Source organism: Varanus komodoensis, unplaced genomic scaffold (genome assembly GCF_004798865.1).
Source record: "Varanus komodoensis strain SLA01 unplaced genomic scaffold, ASM479886v1 scaffold143, whole genome shotgun sequence".
Lineage (NCBI taxonomy): Eukaryota > Metazoa > Chordata > Lepidosauria > Squamata > Varanidae > Varanus > Varanus komodoensis.
Window position 1 is genome coordinate 54610 of NW_025335417.1, and position 19425 is coordinate 74034.

The 19425-nt window shown below is 43.8% G+C and overlaps 2 protein-coding genes across 2 annotated transcripts in view; one reads left to right on the plus strand and one right to left on the minus strand.

Moving 5' to 3' along the window:
* The first annotated feature begins 186 nt into the window (after window positions 1-186).
* LOC123020201 (ATP-binding cassette sub-family A member 10-like) lies at window positions 187-17909 on the plus strand. Its single transcript, XM_044423632.1, has 13 exons — window positions 187-261; window positions 1768-1859; window positions 3010-3133; window positions 4118-4247; window positions 5637-5728; window positions 7345-7517; window positions 7808-7883; window positions 9087-9181; window positions 10699-10818; window positions 11730-11870; window positions 12873-12952; window positions 13377-13432; window positions 14760-17909. The coding sequence occupies exons 1-13, from the start codon at window positions 247-249 to the stop codon at window positions 14856-14858; spliced, it is 1293 nt and encodes a 430-aa protein (XP_044279567.1). The 5' UTR covers window positions 187-246; the 3' UTR covers window positions 14859-17909.
* The window catches only part of LOC123020200 (cholesterol transporter ABCA5-like), a 49435-nt gene continuing 47905 nt past the window's right edge, over window positions 17896-19425 (minus strand). The window contains 2 exon segments of the mRNA XM_044423631.1: window positions 17896-18034; window positions 18421-18476. Coding sequence (XP_044279566.1) covers window positions 17927-18034; window positions 18421-18476 — 164 coding nt within the window. The 3' untranslated portion in view covers window positions 17896-17926.

Consider the following 19425-nt stretch of genomic DNA (forward strand, 5'->3'; position numbering starts at 1 on the left):
CCTTCCTGAGCATTGTAAAGTATCCTTTTCTCTTCTGTGGACCAATGTTGTATAGTTGAGGAGTCTCTTGAATATGTAGAAACCATAATTTTCAGTGGCCATATTTTATATTTGAACTGATTAGCATGGAGAGTACCTATATGCAGTATTGGAGGGACTAATCTACATTATATTTTTCCCCTCTTAAAGCTAACTTTTAGGGAAATTCCTGAGGAAATAATAAGTATATATGAGAAGCCGCTCTGGATGTCTTCCATTATGGTGAGAAATGAATGCACCATTCTTGTTTATAAGAAAGATCTTATGACAAAGGCCTGATAACATTGCTATCAACCACTGCTTCCACTGTAGTTCAGATAACATAACTGAGCTACATGGACGTTTTATAGGGAATGCACTTCCCATGCGCCTTGGAGAAATCACGTCTTAGTACTCAGTTGTTGCAAAAATTGCGCTTGAATTACGATGAATTGCTGATAAATGCTTCTTTATATCCATTGGTGAAGAAGTGCCATTTGTTGTAGGAATTGGGAGTCAGTGGTATAAAACAAGCTAATTACGGGCATTACATTCATTTTTAAAACAAGCAAATTACTGGCATTACTACTGCCATATAGGCAGTATGCCTATATTGTTTGCCTCTGTTTCTAAACTAAAGTACTGAAATAATGGCTTGCTTCATAAACTTGTTGTGGGGAGAAAAGAGGGAAGAAAGCTAATGAATTTCAACACTGACACCCCAATTTCCAACAATTTATGTGGATGTTTCCAGTCAACTTCAGTGAAGCCAATTTCCGGCTGATGATGCTGTTGCAAAGAACTATGGCTTGGCCCTCCAGAGAGGAAAACCATTTTAATTTCTGCTGATCACCCCCCTTGCCCCATAGTTCACTGCACCAAATAGAGCACTCTTATGGGTGCTTCTTTGTTCTTCAAAAGCAAAGGCCGGCATGGTGCAGGTTTGTGCAATAGGACAGGAAGGAGAGGATTTGAAAACCTGTTCTACTAGTGGAACTCTAGTCATGTTTCTTGGGGAGCAAGCTCATGGGTTCAGCAGAAATTTGTACACATGCCTTCCTGAAAGGAATTTCAGGACTGCAGGGCAGAAGACCCTCTCGGCCGTAGTCAGGCATGGACAGTGGGAAAAGCAGTAGGCTCAATCAGAGTGCCTCTTCCCACATTTCTACCTTCCAATTCGGCGGACACTGTGAGGTGTTTCACTCAGAAGACTCTCACTGTTCGAGTGTCCTGTTGCTTCAAAAACGGGGGGCTCTTGTCCTCTCCATGTAGTTGGATCCTTTGGAGGGCTATAGGATGCCATAAAATGAAATGATCGCAAGGGGAGAAGAGGAAAGATGCTGATTATGAGTAGGGGGAAGGCAGCTATTTCAATATTTAAGCCACAAGTAAAGCAAGGTGTGTGCTGAGCTCTGTTTTGAATATGCAACTGCTGATGCAGCGTTTCACTCTCAGAATGCTGAAGTTGTAGATAACACCATGAGCTGGAATTCTGTGTGAGCTGCACTAGTGTAATTGAGTTGTGTAGTAGGAGGCTAGAATGGGGAAAGGCGATGGTAGCAAAGCTCATGGAGGGCAATCACGAGCCGAGTGGTTATGGATGGAATGAAGTCATCGGTATTTACATATGACAAATCGCTGCAAAATTGTACCAATTCCCTGAGTACAGAGAGATTTAATCAAACACAGGCATGAACGAATTATTTTGAAATGATTACAGATATGCATGATGTTTCTGTTTTTATCTAGTCTTACATGCAAGGTGTAGTTTTCATTTTGTTGCTTCGCTGTCTGGTGACGAGATATGGGAGGCCGGTTATGAGAAGAGATCCTGTCTTTAGGTTTGTACGCAGAAGTGCGTGTGCTCATGTGCATTAACATTAGCAATGCAAGGTATTCCTCTTACTGGGAAGTGCAAATGTGTGCAGCATTTCACTGTTAGCATGTTCTGTTGTCGCCGAATTGCCGTTTCCTCTGGTCCTACTCCCATAGCTGAGGAACCACAGCTGCTGCCCCACCACTGTACCAGGGCTTGCTTGCAATGTGGTGGACACCTTTAATGGGTTTGACATAGGAGGAACATTTCATTTTTTTAATAGAGAGGAAAATCAAATTTACACTCTTTTTTACAAAATGTTTTTAGGAATTGTCTATTTTATGTGGTAGTTTATATAACATAACTTAAAGCACGGCTCTGAAAGAAAGTGTCCGCTTATTATCTTGTTGAACTATGCTATTAGGAATGGGCATGGAATGTTACTCCTTCTCGCATGTCAATCATCACAAACTTTGCTTAGAGTTTGAGTTAAATCAATCTCATCTAGGAAGAATATTCCACCAATGCCTAATTTTGTTGATTAACTCAATGCATAGTAAAATGATACTGATAAAATGATAGTGAAACATAGAGATCCTTCACTGTGATTCATGCAAAGATTTCTCCCTAGTCCCAGACAGTGAGATGGAATGTTTCTACAAGAAGCAGAAAATGGGAGGGTTTTCTGAAATGGGTTTGGCCTGTTAGGGCAGATCCTAGATTTATTATAACGGTAAAAGTTTCCCCTTGACGTTAAGTCCAGTCATGCCTGACTCTGGGGGGAGCTGCTCGTCTCCATTTCCTAGCCGAGGGAGCCAGCGCTTGTCCGCAGACAGTCTCTGTGGCCATGTGGCCGGCATGACTAAACACTGAAGTGCACAGAACACTGTTACCCTCCCACCAAAGTGGTACCTTTTCATCTACTTGCATCTGCATGCTTTTGAACTGCAAGGCTGGCAGGAGCTGGGACGGAGCAATGGGAACTCACTCCACTGTGCAGATTCGAACCGGCGACCTTTTGATCAGTCAATCAATCAGCCCAGTAGCTCAGCAATTTAAACCACTGCACCACTCACAGTCTCTAATATTTACTATACTGATATCCTAATGATCAACAGCATGCATTTCTTGGTGTGCTGTGCCTGAAAGTGCGTTGTGCTGTCCTTGATCTTTAGGATCTCTGCACAGAGAAAGCACTCCCGTCCGAATCCTGAGAAGCCTCCCGAAGATGATGATAGAGATGTGCAGGAGGAAAGGGCCCGGGCCCAGAGCGCTCTGGCCTCTGCCAATCGGGAAGGGGTAAGCCCTGACTGCTGTGCTTTTCTTTCTGATGCCTCTTTAGAGCTTGCTGTGGTACAGGCTCACTGAGAGAGGTGGGGATGAGATGGTGGCATCTGCAGGAAATGCTGGGGACAGTGGGCCGCAAGGGAACAAAGGGAACACTCTGGACTGTGCAGAAGAGTTGGCCTGGAGTGCTGCTGTCCAATAGTCAGCAGGCCACAGAGCAGAGGACAGGGGCACATGACCCTGGAGGAAGTAATGGGCACGCAGCTGGATCACTCCTCTCCTGGCTGCAAGTAAGAGAGCAGGAGCGTGGCTACAAATGAAATATGACAACTGGACAGGGAAGGGATGTCCGAGGGTGAGCAGCTAGCGAGGGAATGGAAACTCAGTTGGTACTTTGGCCAGTAGGATTCAACTGCAAGCCGCATCCTCCAGATGTTGGCTGAGGAGACAAAATGGTGCTTGGCCAAGCTTGGAAGTAGGCGTAAGAGAGCGCAGAAGAACTCCGGGATCTCCCAGTCCAGAGATGCAGCCATACTGTTAGCTAATGTGTTCCCTTCCATGGGTTGAGACAATTTCTAGTCCCACACGGCACTTTTATTCTTCAGTAAAGCAAACCACTAAGAGGAGCTGCTGCCTGCATCCTCATGGTGAATCAAAGGCGCACACAGCCCTGAGATCATTCCTGCCAACCCAGGCAGGCCGGCAGCTCAAGCGAGCTAAGGGGGCAAAAGATCTCAAAACAGCCAGAGAAAAGTGTCGCCAACTCTGCCTGGTCGTTGTCCAGTGGGAGAACTGCTTTCACTCCGGAGATGCTGCGAGGCCAATGGCGAGGATTAGCAGGAACCGCGATGGGCACTTGTTAAGGCATCGAGCCGGTCCCTGTCCTCGGCTTGCTGGCAAGAAAGAGCAGACTGTCAGGTCCTGCACCTTGTGATGCGGCTTCGTATGTCGCCACGGTTCATGCCCCCAGCAGCTTTCGCTGTTTTCTCCACTTAGAAACCAGTGATCATTGTCCACAACCTGCGCAAGGAGTACCAAGGCGGAAGGTCTTGTTCCTGCTGCTGCTTCAAGGACAAGCAGGGGAACAAGGTGGCCACTAGAATGGTCTCTTTTTGTGTCAAAAGAGGTGAGCTGGCAAAAATGCTGTTGATTATTTGTAGAAGTTCTTACCTGGAAAAACCTTGCTTTGTATTTATGTTTGGTTTATTATCTATGCATTGATCTATTTAGATTCCTCGGCCACCCTTTAGCCAAGGCTGCCTGGATTAGCAGTAATCCAAATCATAAAATCCAACACAGCATCATATAACCTTTTTAAAGTTTAAAATTAGGATGTGCAGATAAATGTTAGCAGTGTTGGAAATATTTAAAGTAAAATTCAATATTTTATGAAAATGTTGGTTTTGTTTAGGCTACATAACACTGAAGTAGAATGAAAACCTTAATAGTTCGATGTTGTTATGTCTGCTCAGATATAAGTTCCATTGAGTTCAACTGGGCATAGTCACAGGGAAGTTGCTATAGGAACACAGCTGGGCTAAGTCCAGGTTCATGTTGCAAAGGGGAAAAATCAAATATTATTTTCCTGTTTGGCAAAACAGTCCTTCTGGAGCAGAAAAACAAAACGGTGATATATTGGAAGGAAAGGTGTTTATTCCAAGACACAGCCCCCTCAGCCCCTGTAGGGCATTGGAGACCCTTGGGGATGCTCTTCCTGCCTGATTTCCTCCCTCCCCTGAACCTTTTCCTAAAAGAAAAACAAAATATTTTAATTGTAAACATCCAGGAAAGGATTTCTGCCAGTTTTTTAAAAATCTGGCTCATTCTTTCATGTGTTTTTATTCCTGCGCATGTTAGGTGCTTTTCATATGATTTTTGTGTACTGCATGTTTGCATTCTCTTGTTTTACCATCTTCTGCTTTCTATGTTGCATATTATTTAGTTTAGTTGATTTTTATTTTGGCAACTTTGGTAGATTTTGCTTTCTTACTAATACAATGACATTAAAACTCTGCCTGGCCAGCAAGGAAGGTTTTCTGGAACAAAGACACTGCAGGCAAGCCATTGTTGGACCTTGCCTGACCTCCAAGGGTGGGCAGCTGCAGAGAAGCAGGGTGGACGCCAGCTGGGCTTTAGGTCCATGTGGAACCTCCAGGAGCCTGCCCTCCAGAGATTTCTGTGGTCTTTCTCCCTCCCCTCGTAATTGCCACAGCCAACAGATGAGATAATTACCAAAGCAATTACCATTGACCACCCTCCAAGGCACTGGACACAAAGCTGGGATATAATACAAGTGAATAACAGGGCAACCTCAGTCTGATGCTCATTTCTATTTGCTGAGACTTTCCGATCCAGAGGAACACTGGTGATCACTAAGGCACCTGCTTTTAGGGCCTTTTTCATTATGGCTCTCTCCTTACAGCTCTCTTTGAAAGCCAACAATTTCTCTCCTTTGTCTGGGGTGGTGCAGTATCCTAGGATGCTTGCTAAGAAAACCCTTCTGTCTTTGTTCCAGGAGAGGTTGTAGGGCTCCTGGGGCCCAACGGAGCTGGCAAAAGCACCACAATGAACATGATAATAGGAGACATGGATCCGACTGCCGGACAGGTAGGCATGGCTTCTGCTACAGAGAAGTGCATTTCTGACAGAATCAATGATGTTAATAATAAATCTGAAATCTGTCTTTATGAAACTTTATTATTTCACGAAGACTGCACTTCTATGCACACTTACCTGGGGAAGCAAGTCTTTGGCATGTGAAGGGTTGCACTCTAAAGGTAGGGCAGGGGTTCCCAGGTATTGTAGGCACTGAAAAGTTCTGTGTTGCATTAAGGACAAAGTAATAGAAAGTAAAGTGCATTCGGTCTACAGTTCATATTACTTTGTCTGAGCAGGTCCTGATTGCTTTAACAAGTCTGTGAAAAGGTCTTTCTCTTTGTGCTGTTTACTACTTTATCATGGAAGTATTTCTTCAGAACTGCATTACTAGAACATAAAGAGATGGAAAGAGGTCCATCAGCAAACACATATGCACTTCTGACTAGACAAGGGGATGGAACGAGAGCATCCCATGCAGCTTCTTTTTTCACCTTGCATCAGCCCTGATGGGTACCTGCAGCACCTCCAATGAAGACAGGTGCACAAGCATCTTCCTCCTTCCACATGTTCTGTATTCATCGTTTTGCGTTCCCAGCCCCTCCTCGCCTCTACACTTTCCAGCCTTGCCAGCTGTTCCTTATTTCAAGGCGCTATTCTTTGTTTGGTATTAAATGCTGTGCTCCTTTTCAGACCGAGAGAATTAATAACCTGATCACCTCTTCCCCTCCTCAGCTGCCATTTAAAGGACAAAAGCCAGCATGCTAATGCCATGACTGTTGGGCTCCTGGGCTTTTGTCTTCCACTCTGTGGCCTACATTGCAACACCTGTGCATCCTCCCATGACATACCTGTTTGTCAGGGGCTTTTGCCCAAATGGTCTGATGTTTCTCCGTGTGTCCTAATTCAAAAATCCCACCAAAATAAATTATAGGAAAAGAAAATAAAGATTCCACGCCAGGATAAACGTATACAACCCATGCTTATTCAACATCCAGACTAGAAATACAAGAGGTGTGAAGTATACATGTACGCCATCATCGTTTCCCTTTTCAGTCCAGCCTGTTGGTTGTCCGGTTCTGCACTGCTAGGATGCAATGGGAGTGCTCCAGCTGTGTTTCTAGGACTGTGCTGAGCTCTCACAAGTCCTCTGAGAGCATGAAAGTGCTCGGAATGGAAGGGCAGCCTTCATGGTTTCAGACCCTCCTTGGGAGGTCCTTAACAGTTCCAGAGATGCATTGCTCGACACTGGAAAAGTAAAGAACCACCCACCGACGAACTGATCCTAAAAAAGATTTTGGACTGTGCAGAAATGGATAGATTGACTTTGTCAGTGAAGGAGAAAGAAGATACTGATGTCTATTAAACTTGGGACTCTTTTTATTATTGGCTAGACTCTATGGGACTCCATATAGATTTAAATCTATTTCTAAGTTGTCATAAATGGAAAAAAATGTGAGGGCTGACCCAGCAGGTCCGATGTTTCTGTTGATTGATGTTGTTTTTAGTTTTTCTTTGTTTTAAGGTTATAATTTTGAATAAAACTTATTATTAAAAAAAACAGTTCCAGAGATGCAGTTACGCCAACAATTTTTCATTGAGTTGACCATACTGGCTGTTTTGCACAGATGCTGATAAAAGGGGCTGATGTGGCTGCAAGAGAAGAAAATGCCATTGGATTTCTTGGCCATTGTCCTCAGGAGAATGCCCTCTGGTCCAACCTGACCATGAGAGAACATCTGGAGATTTATGCTGCTGTGAAAGGCATTCGGAAAGGTGTTGCTGCCATCGCGATTGACCGGTATGGGCAGCAAATACGTTGTTGCCTTGCACAATACAATACGTGTCTTAGGTTTTTGGGTCTTGAAAGCTGGTCATTCCCAGTTTTGACTTTTACATCTGAGTGGAAGCTCTTATTCATGGACACACTAGCTGTAGTGTGTGGGTATCCATTCATTCTCAAAGGAACACTGTGAAATCCTATCACCTTGCTTTTTTGTTTGCCCCCCCCCCCTTTTTTTTGCAACTGTCTTGTAATAAAAATCAAGTTACAGAAAAAACCAAACATGGTACTTCCTAATTCTCTTTCAGAATAGCTGAAGCTCTAGGAATTCAGGAGCATTTGAACAAGACTACTAAGACATTAGCTGCTGGATTATCAAGAAAAGTAAGTTCTGTGCTGTGTTAAGGCAGAACCTCTGGCCAAACATGTAGTGTTAGCTGTAGGGGTGACAAGGTCAGGAAACCTCCTTTGACAGCGGATGGCCTCTGGCCGCCAGCACCAAGTTTGCCTCCCTGCTTCGGTTGCTGCTTTGTTTCTTGCTTCGTGTTGTTTCTTGAGAGCCAGTGTTGGGTCAGGAGGGTGGGCCTGGGGGCCTGGGACATCTTCACTTGCCATGACCCCCCCCCCCCCCCCGCAGGTGACTTTGGGCCAGTCATTCTTGGCTTAGTCTCACAGTGTTGCTGCATGCAGGTCAAAACAAAGTGTAGGAAAAGGATGTTCCCTTGCATGGGTCCCTTGGAAGAGGGAAAAAAGAATATAAATGCAATGTAGTAATATTAATCATGATGGATTTTTGTGGAAGTGGCTCCAAAGCAGCTTTTTTGCAAGCGAAAATTATGCAGAAATACTCGGCATCCTTTTATACATCTTGGACCTACTAGGATTAGCTGCTGCCTCTTCAATAAAAGTTCAAGTGATTTTTTTATAGGTGAATTTCTATTATAGGTATTAGAGGAATGCACAGTGGACTCAGGCAAGTTCAAATGGCTAAGAACCTGAGCTGAGTAGTCCATAGCAACCAGTTTTTCCTGAGCATGTCTTTTGTTCTGTTTTTATTTTGTTTCATTTAACTTATAGAAATTTTTTTATGGAGAAATGCATCAAATAAAGACAGACCAACCCTAAATGTGCATTTCCATCAGAGGTTAAGGCCAGCAATATGCATATTGGAGAAAATGCATATTTTGAGGGATTGACACATGTGGAAATTTGAGCAACTCTATATGCGCGCAAATGTATAGAACTACATTTGCACAAAATCCCACGTTCAGGCAGGAAGTAGACAATGGAACAAAAGATTCCTGACAATCTACAAAATATAGATGGAACAGACATTATAGTGTCCAGAGTTCCTATTATATTTCTGGAGAAGCAGTCTTTAATAATTGGATATGTATATCAAGAAAGAATGATTGTGCTAATTTTGGTTTCTGTGTTTCTTGGTTTCCAGCGTTAAAGAATTGACATTGAGAATTTTCCCACCCATAAGCTCAGATTATCAAAAGCTGAGAATTCTTTTTAAGTTTGCATAAAAATTCATATGCATACGGTTTTCTCTCAGAGATAGAACTTTCCCCTTCCTTTTAGCTATGCTTTGCCCTGAGCATACTGGGCAATCCAACAGTGATGCTATTAGACGAACCCACTGCAGGGATGGATCCCAACGGAAAGCGCCAGGTGTGGTAAGTGAGCCATCCTCATGCTAACTACGTAGGCCTTGTTTTCTAAACTTGCAGCTGAAACATGACTTCCCTACTCCCATTTCTGCTCACTTACTCTCTTCAGCAAAGCAGGCAATGCCCAAAGCATGCAAGCATGGAGACCAGGCAGGCCGCCCCTTTGCTCCCGAGGCAGGGAGTCCACGGATGGGAGGGGGTTGGGGACTTGCTCTGTGTCCTCTCACTCTCTCCCTCACTCACACGTGGACTATGCAAGGACGGATGCGGGTCTGTGCGCGCAGGGCGAGGACCTGGAGCAGGAGAGCGCTGTCGTGCTCGTGCTGCGTTTGTCCGGCTCAGACAAGGATGGGTGAACATCCCATTCATGGGGAATCAGTGGGATAGAAACAAATATGCCAACAGCAAAAGCAGCAGCAGCAACATACAAAGCATGGGGAAACGTCTGTGGGAAAATATAGCACTGGAAAATAGAAACATAGAAACAGCGCGAGTCAGAAGGGGCCTCCCAGGCCATCTAGTCTGACCCCTGGCTCCAGCCGGCTCCGCTCACAACAAATGTTCTACCCCAGATCACTGTTTGTCCTGATGCTTCTGTCACTTCCCAGGGTGCCTTCTCCTGCTCTAGATGGCCCATGCCCTTCCCATGGCAGCTGAAGCCCTTTAATGAGTCACCAAGGCTGGCTTATACATTGTATTGTTGTGTGTGTGTGTGTGCGCACGCACGCATACAGGTTTGTGTTTGCAAGCTCAACAAGCTTAAATTCTTGTTCCACCTGACCAGTTTGCCTGGCCATTAGCCCATGGGATCAAAGGACAGGCAGCAGGATTAGACTCTGCCTGCCTGCCTGCCTGCCTGCCTGCCTGCCTGCCTGCCTGCCTGCCAACAAAGGAGGAGAGTGCTCATGCCCCCCTCGATCACCGCTACACACTGTTCATCCTGGGGTGTGCCCCTGTGCTCTGCTCAGATGAGCAAATGAGCAGCACAAGTTGTCGCATGCTGTTCTGACACGTCAGAGGCAGATTCCCAACCCTGGTTGCCAAGGAATGCTGTTACGTGGCCGTGGTACCCAATTTCTTACCCATTTCCATTTTTCGCACAGCCTGTACCCAGAAAAGCCTGAGCCATCCTTCGGAGGTGGCAGCAGCCACTTGACTGGGGGAAGTGAAGAGAACTTCCCAGAGACATGGGGAGGAAATTGTGCAGGAGAGCAACTCACATACCCCATTGCCCCTAGTAGTGGTGATGCTGAAGTACATTTACCTGTTGCAAGGAAATGGGGTGGAGAGAAGGAAACTGGGAGCTAGTTGGTGCCTGGGAAGGTGTCTGGAATTCCTCTTTCTGGATAGAGCTTGGACAGGGGCTCCCAAATAACTTGGGCTGAGTTGGTGTTTGAAGGGCCAGCTCAACCCATCCTCCTGCCAGCGAGGCCCTGTTTCTTGAGCACAACAGAATGCCAGAAGCTGGCCCGCTGGACTGGTTCAGCACTCCGGCACCACAACAAACCTTGGGCTCTCTGCAGGAAAGCTATCCATACCATCCTGAAGGACAAGGGCCAAGGAGTCATTCTGACAACGCACCACATGGAGGAGGCGGAGGCGGTGTGTGATCGAGTAGCCATCATGGTGGCCGGGCAGCTCAGGTGGGCGTCTTCATGCTTTTATTTTGGAGGGTGTGAGGATGCCAAGAGCAGCCATGGCACCGAGGAGGCAAATGGCTCCCGTAGTCCATTCCTGTCTTCTGGCAAAGGCCACACGTTTTGTCCTTGTGACAATGCCTGCATGCTTTTGCCAGGAGTGCAGGATCCTGCAGCTTCCCGTGGGAGCTGCCGTGGCCATTTGGTGCTAGTGACCATGGCATCCTTCTGGAGCAGCTGCCTCAGTGAGGTGTTACTGGGAAAGCAGCCCGGAGTGTCCACAGCCACTTGTTGCCTCCTCTCTCGCCCTTCCTTCCATGCCATGTAAGCCACAGGAGGGTGGAACAAACTGAGAGGTGCCACTGGGATGACTCAGTTTGGTTTTATGAAAAATATTGCATCAGCGTGAACGCTCAGGTATACAGATGCAGCATGCTCAGGAGGAGGTCATCCTGGATGAGAGCCTACATCTCCGTGCCTTCCCTGAAGAACATTCTGCATGCCATCTAAAGAAAGGACCATGGTGACGTATTCTTTCTTCTAGCAACTAATTTATTTTATCCACCACATTCCTTGCCATTTTTATACGATTTTAATCACTGTGGCTGACCTTTAAAGACACTCCTGTTCATTATTGTAGATTACTACAGTTCTGGCTGGAAAGTATAAGGAGAAGTGAAACAAAACAACTCCAATTAAAAGATGAAACTTAAAATGAATCTTGCTCAGCATATGTATGCATTGGAAGACTCCAAATAGGTAGCCCTCGTCTGTGGACACTCGTGCAGTAGCACACACGAAGGAGAAGGTCATCTGTGCTCTATCGGATAGATCGGTGCAAGCTTGCCGGAGTGCCCCAGGCAGCCTCTGAGGCCTGTGCTAACTCCTGAGTGCTGTCCTGTCCTTCCCTCTCGCAGGTGCCTTGGTTCCATTCAGTACCTGAAGAGCAAATTTGGCAAGAACTACTTGCTGCAAATTAAAGTAAAGGGGATAGAGCAAGGAGAGCTTCTGAATACTCGGATTCTACAGATGTTCCCCCAAGCGGCTCGTCAAGAAAGGTAACTGAAAACCACATTTACATTTTCTTTTTCAAAATTTCCTGTATTGTTATGTTTTATGTCCTCCTTTGTATTGTATTTATTTAACCTTTCTGAGCTTCAGAGGATCAGCTGGATTAACAAGATGGGGTGAATGTCCATCTTTTCACTCAACCTTCTAGGTTTCAATTATTGACACTTGGGCCCACTAATCCCAATATGATACTGTTTGGTGGCAAACACATACTGGCTTCTATCTTGGTATCCCAGACAGAATGAGGAACTGTGCATGCAGCTCCCTTCCTAACACAACAGTCTTTGCTGCTTTTAAATCTGGAGTCCGGGAGCTCAGCTGTTCAAGAGAAAGATCTCTCTCTCAGTGTGTGTGGCTGGGTTCAGGCAACATGACCAAGCCACGGCGGTTTTTTCCAATGTTGGTCTGGTGTTTTGTCTGAGCCCAGGCATGGCATCTCATCATGGTGCGTTTGCTCTTTCGAAACCACAGTAAGAAACAATAGCTTGCTCTATGGTTTCTCTGAATCACAATGGCCTTTCATGTGGTCTGAATGCAGCTACCATAGAGTGCCCTGGAAAGAGTGGTAATTGCAGGAACCACTCCAGCCCCGAACCTGTATGTGCAAACTGGAGGAGGTGGTGGCGGCGGCGGTGGCGGCGGTGGCGGCAGCAACATAGGCAAGGGATGATGCAACTTGGGATTGAATTTTAGGTGCAGTGGCTGATGGGATACATGCCAACAGCAGGAGGACTGAGTGGGAAGGATAAAAACCATGATAAAGTAGAAGCCACTTGATCATCTGTCAGGAAGACCATGGTTTAAAAAAAACCCATGAACCGTGCTAACCATGCAGGGTTACTTGTAGTGGTTATGTGAATGCAGCCAAAGTGTACATGCACAAGGAAAAGAGAAAGAGATTTCTGGACTTGCCTGTTCCCCTTTGCTCCTGCTCTCCATGTTTATCTAGATCAAAAACACTGCTGGGTGGGTTTTTCCCCTTATCTTAGGATCTCCACTCTGTTGGTCTACAAGATCCCAATGGAAGATGCTCTGCCTCTCTCCAAAGCCTTCTCCATGCTAGAGGAAGGTATGTGCCACTCTTAAGTTGCCTTATTATGCACCTATTTGCAGATGAAGATTCTTAAGGCCCACCTTGCTTAGGACTGTGCCCTTCCCTTGCTTCTATAAATCACGGCACTCAAAGTTCTTGCTTTCTCTGCTGCCAGCATCACTAGATAGTCAAACATGGATGGAGCACATGAAGAGTGCATATATGTGCAACATCCAGCACATAAGGGAAAATAGAGGCATCTCGGGATGCATATGTTTGTACCCTCATCAGGCATTGTCACATGTGGACACTGGGGGGGCACAAGAGGCAAAGCAGGTGCATCCTGTGGGTGAAATGCACAGGTGTGCGCTTGCTTCCCATGGGGCAGTGAGGAGGGTAGTATCAACCTGATGAGATCTAATTCAACAGAACTGATTGGTTTGTGTTTATGTCCTCCCAGCTAAACGAAGCTTTAACTTCGAGGAGTACAGCTTTTCTCTGAACACTTTGGAACAGGTAATGTACTTTTAAAGTACCAGTGATCACTGTATTTGGAGTGGGGAACTATTCTACTGTATCCCAAAATGGAAAGTTTTAAACAGAATAGATGGAAGCCACACTCAGTTTGACAGATAATGTCTTGCCAAGCAGAACTATTTATGTTTCCCTACCAGCATCTGGGCAGGTGCTATACATCTAGAGCAATGGCTCACTTCCACTGCATGGGGGACTTCAGAAATGCTGGTGGTGTTCTGCTCAGCCAGGCTCAGAAAGCTACGTTGGGGAATCACTCGCTCCTGCCTCAACAAATCGAGCTTTTGGATGTCTCCAAATAAGGGGAACAGCACCTTCTCCAGGAATCCTTTTTTCTGGGCCCCACCCACTTCTCAGCTTTCTCCAGCTCCTCTCCCCATCCCATTCCCCACTCCACGATTAGAAAGGGCTGAAATTTCACTCCTAAGCCTTAGCTACTGGCAGGAACTGCATTAAGCTAAAATATGCTGGTATTTTGGAAACATTGTCCATTGTGTGTGTGTGTGTGTGTGTGTGTGTGTGTGTGTGTGTGTTACATCCATTCGCTTGCTCTATTGAGAGGTGGGGCTGAATTCTAATTTCCCTCCTCTTTCATTGCCATGGGATTGGTGAAGGCTACATTCAGTCTTTCACTAGATTACCAGAGCTTTCAAAGTTTGGTCACTCTTTCCTTGAATAATTAATAAAAAGCCCAGATCAAGCCTTTTAAAAAGCCAAATTTGAGGGACATCATGGGTTGCATCTTGGCTTTCTTAGAGAATGAGGGGGGACCCAAAAAACCCCAGGAATTACTTTCTGGAATGGGCCCCTTGTAGTACAGGCTTTCCCCGCTAGGTGAGTGTTCCAGGAACCCCTCTGCATCAGTGTACCCAGCTGAGTGGCTGTGAGAGGCTGCCTTCGGATTCAGTGAGGTGGGTTTTTCTTGTTCCCCTGGATGAAAAAGGTCGTCAAAGGGAAATGTTTTGCTGATGTGGAAGAGCTGAAATAAAAAACGGCAGAAGCACTAAAAGGCATCAAAATCAGAGTTCAAAACCTGCTTCGAGCAATGAAAAAAAACATCTCATGTTACATCTTGAACATGTAAAAATACACAATTTTTTATAAATGATTTCCTGGGGGTTTTTGGGTCCCTCCCTCATATATTATCAAAAGTCCTCTCTTCCCAAATGTGCATTTTGTTGCAATAAACTAGATCTGAAACAAATGACCCATATCTCTGGTGCAAGTGACAACAGTGTTAAAATGTATGTGATGCCTCTTAAAAATTTATTTTTTAGCTGAAGAAAATATGTTTTTCTGTGTTACTTAGGTTTTCCTAGAGCTTTGCAGGGAACAAGAGCGGGATAATTTTGATACAGCCCTGGGCACAACCTTTGAGTGGAAGCAACTGCAGAGCATGGGTCCCTAAGAGCTCAGTGGCCTGTTCCAGAGGCAGATGTTTGCACAAGGGAGGGCTTGAAGCGAAGCAGCTGGGACACAGCAGCCCATCTCCAAGTAATGTCATGCCTAGTCTGGTCCTTCAAGTGGAAGCCCTTTGGGGAAAGGATACTGCAGTTCATACAGGCCTCTGGATCCAAACAAAACTCTGTGACTGACACCCATAAGGGCCCTATGTGGAAATGGAATGTTACTGTTCCCTGCTTTTGTTTTGTTTTTCAGAAAAAAGATATATGCAATACATACCACTAGAAAAACATAACCTATATGATATATAGCTTTTTATATCTATTGTACTATGGATATAAATTTGAGAAGCGAAACTTGTTCAGTATTTACAAATATACCTAGTTTAACAGAAAGATTGCAAGCAGCTGCATCTCAACATACCTAAGCTGTTCCTCCATTCCCATTTTTCAAACTAGGAGCTCAAAATTAAGAGTTCAACATATAGATAAAAACCACTATGTATGTCTACATGTATAATAGATGTTTTAAAAAGTTCTTTATCGTCTGCACTGAAAATAGTCTTTCTCTACAATTGGTATTAGTCAGATGAGACCGCACAAAAATGTGCCATGCTGTTTACTAGAGGCGGTACTGGGCTGCATGCAGACACTCGGGTAGCTGAAGGCAGACGGCAGCCTGAGGCAGAGCAGCAAATGGTTCGTTCTCACAAGTGAAGACAGTCTGGTTATTTTGGTACCTGAAATGGAAAATCCCACAGGCACCATTTCCCTTCCCTGGAAATGGAAGGAAAAACATTTGGTGACTTTTCACAATACCCCAATCAGCTGCATTGTTCTAATCTCTCTGAGAAGTGTCTGTCTCACTTTATTCTCAGAATGATTGGTGAATGTAGAAACCAAATTACAGAGCACTGAGCTGTGTGCACTGTATTATCTCATACAATGGCTGTGATCACATGCAGTGCTAAGCCATGCTGTGTAAAGCTTTATAGGTTAAACCCAGCATCTTGAATTGGGCTTGGAAGCCCAACAGGCAGCCAATGTAAGCAGGCCAGAACTGGGCTTATATGTTGGGACCTGCAGGTCCCAATCTGGTTGCCACATTCTGCACCAGATGCAGCTTCTGAACTGTCTTCAAGGGCAGCCCCACAGAGAGTGCCTATCATTCAGTATAGTGATTACCATAGTGTAGACTATTGAAGCCAGGCAATCCCTGTCTAGATAGGAGCCTAGCTGGGCCACCAGCCAAGGCTGTTAGAGGGCACCCTGAGAAACTGAGGCCACCTGAGGCTCAAGTGACAAAGACAGATCAAGGAGCACCCCCAAGCTACGAACCAGCTCCTGCTCTAAGCTGCTGCTTCGGATCAGTCCTGGGCTGAATGGGGGCGAATAAACTGAAACTTAATCTAGGTCAATGGAAGCCTTGTTCATGTGAAGTTTGTCTGGCAGATGAACAGAGATTCCAACTATTGGTGAGGGTTATGCTTTCCTTTAATGCTCAAACCCATAGCTTGACATACACTGGGAGCTGCTTTTTAAGAACTGTGCAATCATCGTAGACAGGACAGATTTCACTAGCTTTGGGCTGGTTTGCCACCTGTGTCTTCTGGAGAAATACAGCCAGGCCAAAGTAGCTCATACCTCCATAACTTTCAGACTAATTTTCCATATAGTGCTCAACAAAAGTAACTGAGACATTGCTATGTTTTAGCTAAGGAATACAAAGATTTGGCCAATTCCCCCCACAATTCTAATATATAATGGTGAAAGAAACAAAATTTGTGTAAACTCTAAATATATTTATGTATACAGTATATATATACACACAGACAGAGTAAGCTTTTCTGTAGCAACTTGCAACTTAGACTATTCAGCCCATTCAATACAAATGCTATTTTTAGTAGCCTTATACTACATTATATATAGACTCTTCAACATTATTGAATTAAAAAACTGCAATTTAGAATGGTTTATCATGCACTGCTAGGCCATTTTTGTCACTTGACTCAGGAAGATGCCTCTTTCAAGTACCTCTTCCAAATTAGGGAAACTCTGATGGTGGCCATCGTGCCTGTAACATTACTGATCATGTGACTGATGCAAGGATTAAATAATTCAAAAGGAAGAGATGTGATGGGAACACAAATGCACTGATTGTTCATTCTGTTATACAACTGCTTAAAAAAAGTATTGCAATGGAAAAGTTGACAAGTATCTCAAAATGACCCAAGTGAAATAGTGTATAGTTTCATATTTGAAGGGGGAAAATCAGATCAGTTTGAGAATTTGACTTACAGCAAAATCTCATAGTAATGTTTATCAAAATTATTTTTAAACAAGTTTTAAAAAGAAACAGAATCTAAATACTAAGCATATAATTCATGGCTCATCAGAGGTTAAGATATATCTGAGCTTTGAGTCACCTAGATTACAACTGCTAAAAATAAAGGAAGTTTAGAAAATCACCTTCTCTTCTTATTTACTTATCTAACTTATAAAAAGTGAGCAGAGGGAAATTGTAACAAATATTCCTGAAACTGGCAAAGTTGCAAAAAAGACTGTTAGCAAAACTTTTTTCAAAAAGCTGCGTAATAAAACATTATTATAATTATATTAAATCATTATATTGCAATTAAAATTCATAAAATGCACTACATAGAAAAAAGGATCCTTTCTAAAAGCATAGATTAGATCTAGAGCCACAGTTCTGTAAACAGAACAGCCCCTTTCCCTTGATTGCTTTGTATGGCTAGTGAAATACATTACGAGCATTTCTATGAAGGCAAAGCATTAAAAGCCCTCCTAAACAATTCCATCATCCCAACAAAGCGATCCAGAAAGATTCATCATGATTTTTCATCAAAAGAGCAAATCATAGTTCAGTAACGAGTGTATTCAAAACTAAAGACATTTCAGAATATTTATAGTATTAATATGGCAAAGGTGAATATTCAATTGCTTAAGAATATATTTTAAATTCATAGTGCATATTGCATACTTCAAAATAATGAAAATAGTCCCCTATTAAATCCTGACAAATCAATCTTTTGAATTTATACTGCAGAAGAAATCAGAAAACAACTTGTTCTCCTTTGGCTCTTTCCCAACTAATCGTTCCATTCAGTGTTCCGAAATTGCTGTCTTCCTCCTCTTGCTCTTTTACAAGTTCCACAAATACCTAAAACAATTAAGACGTGCATAAGTACATTAATTAGAGCAACAGTCCACCTGAATTCTGCTCAGCCATGGACAAAATGGGGGCTCAAATTAAGCACAGGGTTGAAAACAAGCACTGCAGAATTATGTCCGATGGTGTTACATAATAGATCTATGCAGTTAGACTGCTGTGCATGTTTACCATGGGTGGAGGGCATGGCCATCAGTTCTTTATAAGACCCTGTATTATGGTCACAAAATATTATGATGCATGTAGCTAATTTTTAAAAGCAAACAACTGTTTATTGCATAAAACCAATATACATAAATAAGAGTGAAGCCTGTGAGAAAAATATAAGAAACTTAGGTGAGGGGAACACGCTATGCTTTAGAAGTTTGTCTCATTACCTGTTCAAGTGTTGCTTGAGAGAAGCTGTACTCTTCAATATTGAAGGCATGTTTTGCTGTTGAAAATGTTAAAAAGAACTGCTTACTCCTTAGTGGTAGTTTGGCAGCAAAACAAATTAATATAAACATGCATTTTGAAATGACGTGCTATCCCTCCAGTTGCCTCACAGAAACACTGTGATGGGCAGTGTGGTGTTCTGACATACACATGCAAAGCTGTGGCAGGAGTGCACAAATCCCTCCATTTCTGAACATTGCAAGGCCTGGGAAAGCCAAGGGGGTGTTGCAGAACCATGTGCCACCCGCCGTGTAACACATGGGGCTTTGTGGCTGAGACGTTCATTTCTCGGGATACAACGCTGGAAGTATGCTTACTGCCAGCTTGACTGGAAAACGGTAAGCCCAACACCCATCTGCCTTCCCAAGCTTTTTTAGCAGTTCTCACAGTCAAGTCTCAATACTGAAAGCATTATGGTTTTATTAGCTGTTTTTTATTTTTATTGCTATTGTTTGAAACCTGTTACCAGCTCTGAGATATTTTAAAAAGAGGATATAAAGAAAATCAAATCAATCAATCAAGTTTGTGCTTTTTAAAACATGGTTTAACATGTCAATGGCTATATGCTCATGAGACAGGATTATCATGTACCAGAATGGCCTGAGAGATTATGAAACCTTGCAAGAAGCGAGAGTATAAATCTGGATAAAAAGATAGGGTGCCACGAATACACTCCTATATTTTGTTTGGATGTTTGGATGTTCTGTGTCTTTAACTTCATGATATTTCCCTCTTAGTATGTAATGCTGCCACTATGAATTTCATTCCAATCTTATTAATTCCTTCCACTGTATTGTGCCCAAGCTATAAGGCTCCACGGCTGGACTATGAAACAGCCTATGACTTTGGGTTAACAATAAACAAAATAAAACTTTATTTGTATAAGAAATGAAGCTTATGGGTGTCAAGATGTTCTATGATTACTTTCTTAGTAAATAAAAGAGTAT